Genomic DNA, 17,835 nt, shown 5'->3' with positions numbered 1-17,835 from the left:
GCTGGTGGAAGTTCCGAGTCTGAACCACTGTACTAACAGAGAACCTCAAACTCCAGGGAATATTCATCAGAGTGAGGCCTCACGGAATCTCTCATCTCAGCAACAAAACCCAGCTCTACTCAATAGCCTACAAACCCCAGTGTTGGAAGCCTCAGGCCAAACAACCAGTAAGACAGGAACATAATCCCACTCAAAAAAAAAAAGGGGGAGAGAGAGACGGCAAAAAAAATATATCACAGATGAAGGAGCAAGGTAAAAACCTACAAGACCAAATAAATGAAGAGGAAATAGGCAATCTACCTGAAAAAGAATTCACAGTAATGACAGTAAAGATGATCCAGAATCTTGGAAGTAGAATGGAGGCATGGGTGAGAAAATATAAGAAATGTTTAACAAAGATCTAGAAGAACTAAAGAACAAACAGAAATGAACAACACAATAACTGAAATGAAAAATACACTAGAAGGAATCAATAACAGATAACTGAGGCAGAAAAACGAATAAGTGAGCTGGAAGACAAAATGGTGGAAATAACTTCCGAGGAGCAGAATAAAGAAAAAAAGAATGAAAAGAATTTAAGACAATTTCAGAGACCTCTGGGACAACACTAAAAGCACCAACATTCGAATTATAGGGGTCCCAAAAGAAGAAGAGAAAGAGAAAGGGTCTGAGAAAATATTTGAAGAGATTATAGTTGAAAACTTCCCTAACATGGGAAAGGAAATATCACCCAAGTCCAGGAAGCACAGAGAGTCCCATACAGGATAAATCCTAGGAAGAACACACCAAGACACATATTAATCAAACTAACAAAAATTAAATTCAAAGAAAAATATTAAAAGCAGCAAGGGAAAACAAAAAACATACAAAGGAATCCCCATAAGGTTATCAGCTGATTTTTCAGCGGAAACTCTTCAGGCCAAAAGGGAGTGGCAGGATATACTTAAAGTGATGAAAGAGAAAAACCTACAACCAAGATAACTCTAACCAGCAAGGATCTCATTCAGATTTGATGGAGAAGTCAAAAGCTGTTCAGACAAGCAAAAGCTAAAAGAATTCAGCACCACCTAACCAGCTTTACAACAAATGCTAAAGAAACTTCTCTAAGCAGGAAACACAAGAGAAGAAAAAGACCCACAAAAACAAACCCAAAATGATTAAGAAAATGGTAATAGGAACATACATATTGATAATAACCTTGAATGTGAATGGATCAAATGCCCCAACCAAAAAACACAGACTGGCTGAATGGATACAAAAACAAGACCCACATATATGCTGTCTACAAGAGACCCACTTCAGACCTAGGGACACATACAGACTGAAAGTGAAGGGATGGAAAAAGATATTCCATGCAAATGCAAATCAAAAGAAAGCTGGAGTAGCAATACTTGTATCAGATAAAATAGACTTTAAAATAAAGACTGTTACAAGACATAAGGAGGGACACCACATAATGATCAAGGGATCAATCCAAGAAGATGTAACAGTGATAAATGTTTATGCATCCAACATAGGAGCACCTCAATATGTAAGGCAACTGCGAACAACGATGAAAGAAGAAATCGACAGTAACACAATAATAGTAGGGGACTTTAGCACCCCACTTACACCAATGGACAGATTATCCAAACAGAAAATAAATAAGGAAACACAAGCTTTAAATGACACAACAGACCAGGCAGATCTAATTGATATTTATCCACCCAAAAGTGGCAGAATATACTTTCTTCTCAAGTGCACATGGAACATTCTCCAGGATAGATCACATCTTGGGTCACAAATCAAGCCTCGGAAAATTTAAGAAAACTGAAATCATATCAAGCATCTTTTCTGACCACAACGCTATGAGATTGGAAGTAAATTACGGGAAAAAAACTGTAAAAAACAAAAATACATGGAGGCTAAAGACATCACTGAAGAAATCAAAGAAGAAATAAAAAAACACATAGGAACAAATGACAACAAAAACACCACGACCCAAAACCTATGGGACGCAGCAGAAGCAGTTCTAAGAGGGAAATTTATAGCAATTCAATCTCACCTCAAAAAACAAGAAAAATCTCAAATACACAATCTAACCCTACACTTAAAACAACTAGAGAAAGAAGAACAAAGAAAACCCAAAGTCAGTAAAAGGAAAGAAATCATAAAGATCAGAGCAGAAATAAATGAAACAAATGAAGAAAACAATGGCAAAGATCAATGAAACTAAAAGCTGGTTCTTTGAGAGGATAAACAAAATTGATAAACCCTTAGCCAGACTCATCAAGAAAAAAAAGGGAGAGGACACAAATCAATAAAATTAGAAATGAAAAAGGAGAAATCACAACTGACACTGCAGAAATATAAAGGATTATAAGAGACTACTACAAACAACTATATGCCAATAAAATGGACAACCACAAAGAAATGGACAAATTCTTGGAAAGGTACAATTTTCCAAGACTGAACCAGGAAGAATCAGAAAATATAAACAGATCTATCACACGTAATGAAATTGAAACCATAATTTAAAATCTTCTAACAAACAAAAGTCCAGGACCAGATGGCTTCACAGGCGAATTCTATCAAACTTGTAGAAGAGCTAACACCGATCCTTCTCAAACTCTTCCAAAAAGCTGCAGAGGGAGAAACACTCCCAAATTTCTTCTACGAAGCCACCATTACCCTGATACCAAAACCAGAAAAAGATATCACAAAAAAAGAAAATTATAGACCAATATCACTGATGAACATAGATGCAAAAATCCTGAAGAAAATACTAGAAAACTGAATCCAACAACACATTAAAAGGATCATACACCATGATCAAGTGGGATTTATCCCAGGGATGCAAGGATTCTTCAATATATGCAAATCAATGTGATACACCATATTAACAAATTGAAGAAGAAAAACCATATGATCATCTCAATAGATGCAGAAAAAGCTTTTGACAAAATTCAACACCCATTTATGATAAAAACTCTCCAAAAAATGGGCAAAGAGGGAACCTACCTCAACATAATAAAAGACACATATGACAAACCCACAGCAAGCATCATACTCAATGGTGAAAAACTGAAAGCATTTCCTCTAAGATCAGGAACAAAACAAGGATGTCCACCCTCGCCATTCTTATTCAACATAGTTTTGGAAGTCCTAGCCATGGCAATCAGAGAAGAAAAAGAAATAAAAGGAATACAAATTGGAAAAGAAGAAATAAAACTGTCACTGTTTGCTGATGACATGATACTATACATAGAGAATCCTAAAGATGCCACCAGAAAACTACTAGAACTAATCAATGAATTTGGTAAGGTTGCAGGATACAAAATTAATGCACAGAAATCTCTGGCATTCCTATACACCAACAACGAAAAATCAGAAAGAGAAATTAAGGAAACACTCCCATTTACCACTGCAACGAAAAGAATAAAATACCTAGGAATAAACCTGCCTAAGGAGGCGAAAGACCTGTACTCAGAAAACTATAAAATACTGATGAAAGAAATCAAAGATGACATAAAGAGATGGAGAGATATACCATGTTCTTGGATTGGAAGAATCAATATTGTGAAAATGACTATACTAGCCAAAGCAATCTACAGATTCAATGCAATCCCTATCAAACTACCAATGGCATTCTTCACAGAATTAGAACAAAAAATTTTACAATTCATATGGAAACACAAAGGACTCCAAATAGCCAAAGCAGTCTTGAGAAAGAAAAATGGAGCTGGAGGAATAAGGCTCCCCAACTTCAAACTATACCACAAAGCTACAGTAATCAAGACAGTATGGTACTGGCACACAAAGAGAAATATAGATCAATGGTACAAGATAGAATGCCCAGAGATAAACCCATGCACACATGGACACCTAATTTACAACAAAGGAGGCAAGAACATACAATGGAGAAAAGACGGCCTCTTAAATAAGTGGTGCTGGGAAAAGTGGACAGCTACATGTGAAAGAATGAAATTAGAACACTACCTAACACCATACACAAAAATAAACTCCAAATGGATTAAAGACTTAAATGTAAGACCAGACACTATAAAACTCTTAGAGGAAAACATAGGAAAAACACTCTTTGACATAAACCACAGCAAGATCTTTTTTGACCCACCTCCTAGAGTACCGGAAATAAAACCAAAAATAAACAAATGGGACTTAATTAAACTTAAAAACTTTGCACAGCAAAGTAAACCATAAACAAGACAAAAAGACAACCCTCAGAATGGGAGAAAATACTTGCAAATGAAACAACAGACAAAGGATGAATCTCCAAAATATACAAACAGCTCAATATCAAAAAAAAAAATCCAGTTAAAAAATGGGTGGAAGACCTAAATAGACATTTCACCAAGGAAGACATACAGATGGCCAAGAGGCACATGAAAAGATGCTCAACATCACTAATTATTAGAGAAATGCAAATCAAAACTACAATGAGGTATCACCTCACAACAGTCAGAATGGCCATTATCAAAAAATTTAGAAACAATAAATGCTGGAAAGGGTGTGGTGAAAAGGGAACCCTCCTGCACTACTGGTGGGAATGTAAATTGATACAACCACTAAGGAGAACAGTATGGAGGTTCCTTTAAAAACTAAAACTGGAACTACCATATGACCCAGCAAGCCCACTACTGGGCTTATACCCTGAGAAAACCATAATTCAAAAAGAGACATGTACCACAGTGTTCACTGCAGCACTATTTACAATAGCCAGGACATGGAACCAACCTAACTGTTCACCTACAGAAAATGGATAAAGAAGATGTGGCACATATATACAATGGAATATTACTCAGCCATAAAAAGAAACAAAATTGAGTTATTTGTAGTGAGGTGGATCGACCTAGAGTGTGTCATACAGAGTGAAGTAAGTCAGAAAAAGAAACACAAATACCGTATGCTAACGCATATATATGGAATCTAAAAAAAAAAAAAAAAAAAAAAAAAAGGTACTGATGAACCTAGTTGCAGGGCAGAAATAAAGAGGTAGACATAGAAAATGGACTTGAGGACATGGATGGCGTGGGAGGGCAAAGTTGGGGCGAAGTGAGAGTAGCATCAACATATATACACTACCAAATGTAAAACAGCTGGCTGGTGGGAAGCAGCAGCATAGCACAGGGAGATCTGCTTGGTGCTCTGTGATGACCTAGAGGGGTGGGATAGGGAGGGTGGGAGGGAGGCTCAAGACGGAGGGGATATGGGGACATGTGTATACATATGGCTGATTCTCTTTGTTGTGCAACAGAAACTAACACAGTATTGTGAAGCAATTATACTCCAATAAAGATTTTTTTTTAAAAATCTTGCAGAGACCATCCTACTACAAAGAATCGCTCATTCACAGTAGGATGGATTTCTAACACCTATTGCCCTTTTTAATATTGTGACTGACTACAAAAGACATATCTGGGTTTTTTAGTTTTTGGCTTTTTTTTTTTGAGTGTCATTGTATCAGTTTTTTCCTTCTAGCAATATTGCAATGAAAATAATCAGCAGAGGGCAAAATGACCACTAAACTCAGATACCAGGGGTTCCATTTCTGGGATCCTTCCTACAGTTACATGGAAAGAATCTTCCTTCTTCTCTACCCTTACTAGATTTCCTAAGTAAAACAGATGTGAGATAACCTAACATCAATATTCCACCCGTCAATAATTTCTTAGTCTTTTCAACTCTAAGCTTTTGAACCCAATAGTTGACACAATTCTTTTCTGATAATAGGATGCTAAAATTGGCTATGACACTGTCAAAATATCTTACCTAGTGTGATCATTTAAAATATGCCTGGGACTTCCCTGGTGGCGCAGTGGTTAAGAATACGCCTGACAATGCAGGGGACACAGGTTAGAGCCCTGGTCCGGGAAGATCCCACATGCCGCAGAGCAACTAAGCCCGTGTGCCACAACTACTGAGCCTTCATGCCACAACTACTTAAGCCCACGTGCCTAGAGCCCGTGCTCCACAAGAGAAGCCACCGCAATGAGAAGCCCGCGCACCGCAACAAAGAGTAGTCCCCGCTCACTGCAACTAGAGAAAGCCCACACAGCAATGAAGACCCAACACAGTCAAAAAAAAAAATTTTAAATAAATTTTTTAAAAAAACCTTAAAAAATATAAAATAAAATATGCCTGAAATTCTTTGACAGTCCCCCCCCCCCTCAACAGGTGGAGGCCAATTTCTTTCCCCTTGAAAGTGGGCTGGACTTAGTGACTCGCTTGTCATAAACAGAATATAGTGGAAGTGACAGTGTGTGACTTCTGAGACTAGGTCATAAAAAGGTATTGTGGTTTCGTCCTTGCTGTCTCTCTTGAATCACTTACTCTGGGGACAAGTTAGTGTGAGGACACTAAAGCAGCCCTAGGGAAATGTCCACAAGGCGAGGAACTAAGGCCTCCCACCAACAGATGTGTGAGTGAGCCACCTTCAAAGTGGTCCTCAGGCCCCCACTGAGACTTCAGATGATGGCAGACCTGGCTGAAATCTTGGCCGCAATCTCTTGAGAGTCTCTAAGCTAGAACCACCCACCCAGCTAAGCCACTCCAAGATTCCAGACTCCAGAATATGAGATGATAAATGTTCGCTGTTTTCAAACTGCTGATTTTCAGGGTAACTTGTTTAACATCAATAGATAATACACTTAGATATTTTCTAAACTGAGAAGATAAAGAAAAGCTCTAACTGGGACTTCCCTGGTGGTCCAGTGGTTAGGACTTGGCGCTTCCACTGCAGGGGGTGCGGGTTTGGTTCCCTGGTCAGGGAACTAAGATCCCATGTGCTGCGCAGTACGGCCAAAAAGAAAAAGAGAAGAAAAGCTCTACCCAATTGCTAGCAGAACCCACAGAACCTACTACTGCTGAATTGCAATTTAACAGGATTATGGTACCAATTCAATGAATAATGATAGAGGTTACTTAATAACTAATCCCTCTTGGTTTTCCACAGTTCTGAGATAGATACTAGAGACTGTTCTGAAGCATTTTCTGTAAATCTTGGCTTAAAATTTAGTCTTGCGAGCTCAAGTGGTTTATGAAAGTTTAGTTGGAATGACAAGCCCTCTTAACTAGTAACCTAATACACTGTTCCAAATGCCTATGATCCCATTTTCTCCCCATAATTCATACTAATAGAGAACAACTGGAACTAGTCTCAACTGGTCAAATATTAACCTTATTCTTGGTCTTTAAGAGGAAATGCCATTGGGCTTCCCTGGTGGCACAGTGGTTGAGAATCTGCCTGCCAATGCAGGGGACACAGGTTTGAGCCCTGGTCTGGGAGGATCCCACGTGCCACGGAGCAACTAGGCCCGTGAGCCACAGCTACCGAGCCTGCGCATCTGGAGCCTGTGCTCTGCAACAAGAGAGACCGTGACAGTGAGAGGCCCGCGCACAGCGATGAAGAGTGGCCCCCGCTCGCCGCAACTAGAGAAAGCCCTCGCACAGCAACGAAGAGCCAACACAGCCAAAAATAAATAAATAAATAATTTTTTAAAAAAAGGAGGAAATGCCATTAACAAACACGCCTTCACCATACCCTATCCATAGGTTTGCTGGAAGTTGCTCCTCAGGCACTATTTAAACTTAGGACTGTATTATAAACTCATTTTTTAAATGTAATACATTCCGTCCAAGAGAAAGATCTGTCAGTGTGCTAACATTTCTAATGAGCACTTTTTAAAGTACTACTTTAGGGAATTCCCTGGCGATCCAGTGGTTAGGACTTGGTGCTTTCACTGCCATGGCCCGGGGTTCAATCCCTGGTCGGGGAACTAAGATCCTGCAAGCTGCGAGGCGTGGCCAAAAAAAAAAAAAAAAGGACTATTTTAAATCTATTATTTACAAAGTTGTTGGAATTACGTATTTTACTCTCATTTTTTTCTGCCAACCTCTCCATCCACCCCTGAACAAAACTGAATTGGAAACAAATTCTTACCTGCAGCGGTCTCCGTAAATACAGTACCCTCGCTGAAAATACTTGCACACTACACCATATGGACTGTCAGAGAGGTCATGTGAGTATCGACAGTTATCTCCTTCCTTACAAACCCCATGCATGAAATACCTGTGAGACAAAGAACCACAAGTTGGTTTACAAGTCAGTACTCAAAGAATTCATGACCAATATATTCTAATAACACAGGAGCACTATATACTAATACTATATTCTACTGTTATAGTCTATTTACACAAGTATGAGTCATGAACACAAAGAAAGTAGAACTAGACCATATGACCATAAAATTATCCATGATGGTACCACAGGAAGGTTGCCTATAGATACAGACACCAATTTAAACTTTGAGGTCATCATTAATCTAGTCTCTGCGGGTTAAGTCTGACTACTGCTCTCATTTTACAGTCCTACAGAGGTAGCTTCTTGTTTTCCACTAACTTCAGCCATAACGGCAGCCATATCTGAAAAAAAATCAAAGATAAGCAAGAAACAACGTAAACCTGAACGGGTCAGACTACTGTATATGTTTCAATTCTTGGAGAAACCATTTTAATTCTTTAAAAGCCACATGTGAAAATACAAGTAAAAGTTGTTGCAAAGGTAGAGGCAAAGTGAAATCACTTTCTGTCCTTCATTTAGCAGACTCTTGTTCTGAAGAACATGTGTACCTAACTAGCAGTTTCCAAAAACCAAGTATCAGAGAATGACTCAGTTTCTAAGAGGATCTGGGAATTTGCTACAAGTGCAACTTTTGAGACCTCACCTCAGACCAACTAAACTGGAAATAGGGCGGGGGGCCAAGCAGCAATCTGTAAGTAACTAGGTGAATCAGGGAAGTGATAAAGGTCTTTATTTTTTGTAGATAATCCTGATCTTGTAAAGTGGGTAGAACCACCACCACCCCCTTGCATCCTCCCTCCCATCACTGACTTTGGTCTCTTTCTCTTGAGCAGAGTTAAGAAGATTTCATGTTGGCAGACCATAACTGCCCCAAATATGCATCTATGTACAGCTGATCCAGAGTAAGGAAAAAGTGCCTATCTCCTGGGTGTGTCAATTATCTAGAGGTGAAAGGTAGAATAGCAGTAAGTGCACTCCACTTGTCCACTGGATTGAAGGATATATAGAAAAGAGACTCATATTTACCTAAAGGAGCCCTGAAGGCGGCTGCCCCAAATTGAAATGTGAAAGGTTCTATTCAAATTACTGGCACAGGACTTCCCTGGTGGCACAGTGGTTGGGAATCCGCCTGCCAATGTGGGGGACACGGGTTCGAGCCCTGGTCCCGGAGGATCCCACATGCCACGAAGCAACTAGGCCCGTGCGCCACAACTGCTGAGCCTGCGCTCTGGAGCCCTGCAAGCCACAGCTGCTGAGCCTGCGTGCCACAACTACTGAAGCCCATGCTCCTGGAGCCCGTGCTCCGCAACAAGAGAAGCCACCACAATGAGAGGACGGCACACTGCAACGGGGAGTGGCCCGAGAGCCCTCGAACAGCAAGGAGGACCCAACGCAGCCAAAAATTAATTAATTAATTTTTAAAAAATTACTGGGGGCTTCCCTGGTGGCGCAGTGGTTGAGAATCTGCCTGCCAATGCAGGGGACACGGGTTCGAGCCCTGGTCTGGGAGGATCCCACATGCCGCGGAGCAACTAAGCCCGTGAGCGACAGCTACTGAGCCTGCGCGTCTGGAGCCTGTGCTCCACAACAAGAGAGGCCGCGACAGTGAAAGGCCCGCGCACCGCGATAGATAAAGAGTGGCCCCTGCTCTCCGCAACTAGAGAAAGCCCTCGCACAGAAACGAAGACCCAACACAGCCAAAAATAAATAATAAATAATAAAAATTTAAAAAAAAAATTACTGGCATTTATACCTTCTATGTGACATAGAAAGAAAAAATGTAACATCTTGGTGGAACAGCTATAATCATCAAGAAGATCCTAAACTGCCCTAGGGTTTCAGTCCGTAACAAAACATAAGAATATAGTAGTAGGAAGTCAAATTCTAACTATAATTAACCTAACTTCAACTGTTATCAGGTTTAACTTAATCTAACTAGGTCTGAACTTTTGCTCAACTACAGGGCAACTTTCTGCAAGCTCTGAAGCTGTCTGAGCACCACATAAGACAAATTTGAGTTAAACCACTTGTGCCAATAGGTACTTTTTGACTGCATAAATGAAGAGATTAACACTTAAAAAAAGCCAACAACCCAACAAATCAATAATTTCATTGTAATCACCACTAGTATAATCATGCTTCAAAGTATCTATAAAAGTATCCACAGTTGGTAATTGGTTATTCATTTGAAACAGTCTCACTGTTCGAATACAGTTGCTTACTGTCCCATCCCCAGTGGGAACTTTCACAATTCTCAACACAAGACAAAGCTGTCTATACCTTCAATATTCTCTGGGGTCAGCTTGAAGTCAGAGATGCACATACTGATACAGTTTTAAGGCTTGATAAAACACCTACCCCTAGAGATCTCAAACCAGTTGCTCCAAGGAGTTCAGCTCCCTAACACCTGCATTTAAATGTTCAGCAGGATGCTCTTCCTTAACACTTTTGCAACACCTCACACCACTATTACTTTTTGACATCCACGATAGTAAAAACTGTTCCCGAGAATCCAAAATGAAAGAGTAAAACTCAGAGTCACTGGCCTAAGACAGTGTAGCATGGCCTGTTAGCACCTTTTGACCAAGAGCATAATACAGCAGTGACCAAGAATGGAGAGAACAGAGGGGAGGACAGGCTGGAGAGCTAGGGAACAGATTCTGCAGGGCCTTTTAAGTCAAGTTATCTTAAAGCAGTAAGAAGCCACTGAGAGATTTTAAACAAGGACATGTCAGAATTAAATTTAAATTTTAAAGCACTACATTAAACTGCCTTCTTCCAGGTGATGTGTCTGGGCCAGCTGATTACATTTATGTCTAGGGACTTCAGTTGAGTCCAAGTTTCAAGAGCCAGCAGTGGATGCAGCTACCAGAACAGTTAATACAATCAGGCTGCATCAGTAGTCAACTGTTTGGATCCAAGTAGTAATAAAAAGCACACAGTTTCAGGATTAGAAAGACTGTTTAAATTCCAGCTTTGTGACCCTCAGTAAAGCTAGTCTTAGTTTCACCACTCTTTCAGATTTAAGAACTTAAAAACAAACAAACAAACAAACAAACCATGCATGCAGTAGCAGCTGCGTAGTGTCTTTGCTGGCACTCGAGTTCATTTCCTCATCTCCCCTTCCACATCTCTTCTCTGCCTTGACTACATTTGTTTCCGACCACACACTGTAAAGAGGTACACACTAACAAATCCGGTAAGAAAAGCAAGAGACCTAGATGTCATGCCATAAGAAGATTTTAAGTAACTGGAGTAGTTTGGCCAGAAGATAAAGGAATAGCCTTTTCCAGCACTATTCCTGGCAAAGTCAATACATGTGGGAAGCTACATCATAAACCTGGCTCAGCGTAAGGACTGAGAACTAGAACTACCCAGCAATGAAATAAGTTCCTGAGGTCCAGAACTAGCATCACCAAAGGAATTCAAACAGACACAAAAATCACCTGATACTGCAGAATCAACAGAAACACTAGAATACAAGCCCTAATTAGTTACTGCCAAATACTAAGCATTATTTTACATGGTTGTTTGGTACATATGGTCTGGGTTACATATGGTCTGGGCTTCTGGTTTGTTTTACTTGCCTTTTGTCTCTCAGTGATATTAACACTGTTGGTATAATTATAAACAGTCCTCACAGTGAAATCCCTTCTTGCCAACCCATGTCTAAGTCTAAGAGATTACGACATGATAGTGTAAGTTATAACCTAAAGAGGAAAAAAGGCACCTCTCCCAAGAATTTCTCCCCATTTTTTTTTCTTTTTTAAATGCCACCACCAAAAAGCCATCATCCAAATTCACCTTAATGCCAGTGTCCAGGCTGAGCTTGCCTTCAGTTAAAGGCTGGGCCATATGACTATGGTTCCTTCCACCTTGAAGATTCTATGACTCCAATCAGATATTGTCCAGTAATAAAGACAAATACAATTGACTAGAATCCCCGACTGTTGTACCTCTTGGAAACGTAAGCATGGTTACCAAGATATATATAAGAAACCCCAACAGTAGCTTGTGAGGGCGTAAGAGAGCTACACAATACCCTTAAAGTACTTCTAGGCATCATAACAACCTGTCTGGGGATTTACAGAAATTACAGAATATTAATTAATTTGGCACTTAATCACTTAATCTGCTGTGACATTGCTTACTCTGTTACTTAATTCTTGGTAAGTACATGTACCCTATTTCTCAAACTAGATTGTAAATTCCTGGTGTTTAAGAACCACAGTTTATTCTGCTTTTTATCTTCTATAGTACCTGTACACATAATACTTAGATATTTGTTCAGTAAAAACTGTAGAAGACAGCTAGGTGTCATGCGGAATCATAGTGCCAGTAGCAAATTAATTTCTCTTTTCCCTGGGCTGAATAACTTTTTCAACGCCATCCCTTCAAAAAACACTGAAGTCTGCAAGCAATAAATTTTACTATGGATATCACAGCACTTGGATAAAGACTTTCTGGAAAAATTCCCTTCATTTTTAAGCTACACTTAAAGTTTTTGAAAAATCAAAATGAAAAAACACTTGGTTTTTGTGTATTATTTCAATACACTCGTCTACCATTGCAGAAGCACTCCGATAAAACAGTGTCTAAATTCAAAATTACAACTTGCAAGTTACAACTTTGTTGTTTTAACCCCCAACACTCAAGAAAACTAGAAAAAGCAACAGCATTTCTAGTTCACAGCACTAAATTCTAATAAAAGATATCAAAATGGCCTGGTGGGGGCAGCATAACACAGTTCCTTGGGAAAAGTATACCTAGGTTTTTCTTAAAAGCCGCGAAGATAAACACAATGACATAGAATTTCAAGAGAAATATTTAGACAATACTAACCAACAAGAAAATACAGATGATTCTGAGCAACCAGAAACAAATTTCCAACATCCAAACAGCTAAGAGGATTATACCCTTGGTGAAGAAAACAGCCTTAGTCAAATTCCTAGATATAAAGGGGGGAAGAGGCACAAACTAGAACACTATCTTGAATTCTCTTCAAAGGAGATTTTGCTATCAAACACAATGAAAATATTTATAATACAGTGCATTGCTGCATTTCCTTCAACTTCTAGCTCTACGTCTCTCGTTGTAAGCACTAATGTTTATTTACTGAATAACTGAATGAGATAGTCCCAGAAAGATATACACATGTTCTATTAAGTCCTTTGTCTTTGCTGATTTAAAAGGGTCATCTTCTTCTTAACGAAAGCAGAGGAATCTTACAAGCACATATCAAAGTGGGTAATTTTAGGTGTGGATTTATCAAGATCAATTTAAGCATTTACTGAGTATACCAGGCACTGAGTAAAGCCCTACAGATACAATGATAAAACAGGGCCCCTGCTCTCAGAAAGCTCAAAGCTTACAATAAATAAATGAAGATATCGTATTTGGTATTCCCCTATTCAAGGAAGAAAGATTTTTTTTTTTTAACAGGCGATCATGTTAGTACTTAGAACAACTGAAAACAATATCAAATATTAAAACCCAAGACTTATCAACTAGCCTGTGCTTTTTTGGATAACTGTCTCAAGCAAAAGCTACAGACAGCTTTATATGAAAAACAAAAACAATTAGCACATCTAAGCCTGTATCTGATACATAATGCTTCTTAGAAATATTACTCAGCTATGTAAATTTCTTAAATATATAAATCTATTTGTTCATGGGCAAGGAACTCCCACTGGTCCAGAATCGATCTGGGATATTTCAGAAACTCAAAGAGCCTAAAGGTAGGCAAAAAGGAATGATTAGTCTGGCGAGCTGTTCTGAATTCTGATGACACTGGTGAGGAAATAGAAAAGGGGAAGCAGATCAGGGAAAAGTGCCTAACAGAGGAGAAAGTAAAGTGTAGATGTGACCACGCATTCTGGACAGAAATGAGTTGAGCTCAGATACAGACACAACAGGAAAATAATGAGACAAGTAATATATAGTAATGTCAAGTTAGTGATGGGTATTCAAGGCTAAACTATATTGAGATCAGAGTCAGTGTGTAAAATCAAGGCACTGAATAGAGTTCTTAAAGAACCCACATATTAAAGGAAGATTAGTCTCAGTGTATAGATAGATTGGAACTGCAAGATGAATGGCTAGAAAATTCAGGAATGTAAAGGTTACACTAGTCCCTTTATTTTTAAGAGTCAACTAGCACATATAAATCAACTGTAACATTGTAGAGAAAAGAGAAGTAACAGGCTCAAATAATTGGTTCCATGAATAGGAATTTTAAAATTCTCATTCTTTGGGATACTGCACAAGTATTCTAAGGCTCTACAGATGACTGATAGAAGAAGCCACCTAAAACGGCTTTTATGCTTTCTACATCCCGTTATTGAAAATAAACTTAATTAAACTTATCATTCATGCCTTAAACGTATCATGTTAAGCACTGAGAACGCTTCACTCTCGCTGTTAATACCAAGGCAGTGAATTCTGTACATTAAGATTTTCAAACATTTACATATAAATTACCCCACCTAAGTGAAAACCGGCGTTTCAACTGATTTTTTCAACCGATTGAAAAACAAAAGCTTCTAGGCGCTTACTGATCACTTTTTAAAAATCCAAGTACAACATCCAATTAAATGCCCTAATCTTAAACGTGCAGCTCGATAATTTTTTACAGGCGTGCACACGTCAGTATAACCGTCCTCCACTAATCACTTATTTTTTTTCCAAATATTTTCATCCGACATCCCAAACCAAAACAAAATTTCTCTCCTTTGGGAGCGACGAGCTCCTCGACTCCCTTAAGTAAGATGCGTGGATTTCAAAAGAGAAACCTTTTGCCGGGAAACGGGAACGGCAGCTCGTCAAATTTAGGGCGGAGGAGACGACCCCGGTCCGGCACTCGGTTCTAAGACAAAGCTCAGAACCGCCAACCTCGATAAACATACAAAGAAGAAATAACCAAAGCTCCTGCTCCGGGTGGGGCAGGGCGGGGGCCGAGAGACACGAGAAGACTTTACAAACGGATGACACGGCGGCGGGGCCCGGCAGCCAAGCCCCCTCGCCGGGGCCCGCGGCGGCGCTCCCCGGCCAGGCAGGGCCGCGTGGAGGCGGCGGGCTCCAGGCGACACCGCCAACCGCCTTCTCGAACCGGCGAGCTGGAGGCAGGGGCTGGTGGATCCGGCGACAATAAAAAGGAGGGAGGAGTCATCCTACCTCTCCCCGTGCGCGCTGCGCCGCTCCGCCGGGTGCGGGGAGACGGCGGGCGGTGCGGCGGCTCCGCAACGAGGCCGCGCGCGCCCGAGCCTCAGCGGCCGGCGGGGGTTGACGCAGCGCGGGCGGGGAGGCCGCGGCCGCCGCGGGGACAGCAACGCCGGCGGCGGCGGCGGCAGCAGCAGCAGCACCGTCGGCGGCGGCTGCGAAACGCCGGCTCCCCTCCCACCTCCGGCCGGTCGCCCGCCCCTTCCTCCGGGGTCTCGGTCCCCTCCCCGCGCCCGGCGCCGGCCGCGCTGCGTCTCACCTGCAGGTGACCTGTTTAGTCCAGCCGCCGCCGCTGCCGCCTCCCCCGCCCCCCGCCCCCAGGGACGGGGAGGTGACTGTGGGGGTAGGGGTGGGGGAGGCCGCTGCCACCGCTGCCGCTGCCGCTCCTGCTCCTGATGTTGTGGCTGTTGTTCCGGGAGCTGCAGCCTCCGCCATTACTGTTTATCCCACACAGCAATGGCGCCGGAACTTCCGGGATCACATAATTCCGGTCCGGCTGCCGGGAGGAGAAGGCGGCGAGGCGAGGGGTGGGGTGCGTAAGGACACTAAGGCGCCCGCTCGCTCCCCTCTGCCCCGCGTCGCGTCTCTGAGCGCTCTCGCCGCTCGAACCGCGGGCCGGAGCCCGAGCGCCCCCAGCCCGCCCCCAGCGCCCTCTGATTGGTGGGCGAGGCAGCTCCGCCTGGGAGGGGCGGGGCGAGGGCGGGCTACCCCAGGTGAGGGCCCCCCCCCCCTACTGCCCCCAGGCTCCACATCCTGGGAACCAAAGTCCTCATTTCAAGGGCACTGACTTAGAGGAATGCGTCCCAGCATAGGCTGATGCAGTGGAGAGGCGGAGTGCGATTGGGGTCCTGGGTTTGAATCCAGACTTTCCTGGCTCTACCAATTACTAGCTGTACGAACTTGAGCTGGTTACCCATTCTATTTAGCCTCAGTCTCCTGATCTCTCAAATGGGGGTGAGAGTAGGCCCTACCACATAGGGTTGTGGTGAGGATTATATATGTGTGGCAATCACTGAGCTTAGTGCCTGGCCAGACGAAACACTTAATAAATGTTCTCTTATTCTTCCCATCAGAGGTGGGATCTCTCAACCCAAGAGAACAGCATTGTGGCTAAGCAAATGCTCTGCAGTCAGCTTGTCTCTTGTTACCTCCAGGCCTCTCCCATTCCTAGCAATGTGTTTTTGAGTAAGTTAACTTACCTCTTAGTGCTCCTGCTTTCCATCTGTAAAATAATAAATAATAATAATTTAAAAATAATAATTGTCCCTACCCCAGAGACGATTATGAAAATTAAATGAGAGTCCACTGTGATTCACACTACAGTTTTAACTTAATAGATATTGAATAACAAAAGCTGTCTGAAATATCCCAGTTTCTAAGAGTTGTTTCTAAGATTTATTTCTAAAACTAGGAACATTAAAAAGTATTTAATCCTACTTTCTGATTAAAGCCCATGGTCCACACAGATGCTGCATATTAAATCCTGAGCAGTTTTTCATGAGCCCTTAAATTTGCTTTTCTATAGTCTCTCTACCTTGAGAAAGTGAAAATCCACCCCACTGATAATCAGACCACAATGTACCCAACAGACACAAACAAGGACAGTGGCAAAGCCAACAGAAAACAATGTTTCACCCAAGGCCACACCATGGCTGCGAAATGACTAACAATCCCCTTTTGAGTAATTACAGCTTTTTGCTATGACTTCCCCAGCCCCACTTCATTTCTCCCTCTGACCTCCCAAAGAAGATTTATGAGACACCCAGTTTCTAAACTGCCCCACCTCACGACAGCACCCCAAACCAGAGCTGGTCTTCTGCTGTGTTGTTACCCAAAAAGAGCTTCAACCCTGTGAGAAGCCCCTCCCTATTCCCCTTTCCAAGATGCCCACATTCCACTCCTGGGTGGCCTCCCCTGCTGCGGCAAGTTAATAAATCTTTGTTGGACCACAGGTGTGTTCCTGGTAGTCTTTTTCTGTTAGGGTTTATCTGTTGTTGTTAAATAACAAAATTTCAACCAAGTCAATTTTATGATCTAATTGGCTTTATTGAACAATTCATGAATTGGGCATCTAGAAAGGAGTTGCACTGAGCTGTAGAAAAGGAAAGTTTTTTAAAGGCTGAAAGGGGGCAGAAAAAGGAACTTATTAGCAAAGAAAGCATTGTTCTCCCAAAAGGAACAGAAGGGGCCTACTGGTCAGATCACCTCACCTAGTGCTGACCGGGTAATTCTAGGTTGACTGGTTAAAGGTTACATTCCTGGGGGGTTGAGACAACAATTAGGTTAGGTATTAAGTCTTGGTTTGGTGATGTGGGTTTAGCACAAGTGACTCCATTTGGGGCCTTCTGTCTCCTTTTTAACACAGTCAAGTGATAAATTGTGTTTTTAAAACGTGGGAGTAGGGAAGGAAGTACTGAAACTTTTTTATGTTAAGAAAAACGGTCATTTAAAACAATTCTTCTATTTTAGAAAAATCCTCTTGTAAAGTATGGATTCTTTTTGTCTCCTCACTGCTGCCCTCACCTGGAAGCAGTGAT

At 41.5% G+C, this 17,835-nt stretch overlaps 1 protein-coding gene across 2 annotated transcripts in view; it reads right to left on the bottom strand.

Moving 5' to 3' along the window:
* The window catches only part of MKRN1 (makorin ring finger protein 1), a 29,767-nt gene extending 13,832 nt beyond the window's left edge, over nt 1-15,935 (bottom strand). Inside the window, exons 1-2 of one of the 2 annotated variants that reach the window (XM_059933225.1) lie at nt 15,558-15,935; nt 7,940-8,068 (exon numbers count right to left, since the gene is read on the bottom strand). In XM_059933225.1, coding sequence (XP_059789208.1) covers nt 7,940-8,068; nt 15,558-15,733 — 305 coding nt within the window. In that variant the 5' untranslated portion in view covers nt 15,734-15,935. Of the gene's footprint in view, nt 1-7,939; nt 8,069-15,253; nt 15,342-15,557 lie in introns of those variants that run through there. The other variant, XM_059933226.1, reaches the window with a different exon arrangement.
* Nucleotides 15,936-17,835: the final 1,900 nt, after the last annotated feature.

Source organism: Balaenoptera ricei, chromosome 9, assembly GCF_028023285.1.
Source record: "Balaenoptera ricei isolate mBalRic1 chromosome 9, mBalRic1.hap2, whole genome shotgun sequence".
NCBI classification, from domain to species: Eukaryota; Metazoa; Chordata; class Mammalia; order Artiodactyla; family Balaenopteridae; genus Balaenoptera; species Balaenoptera ricei.
Note: the sequence above shows the minus strand (reverse complement) of the source record. Positions and strands in the feature narration are given on the sequence as shown.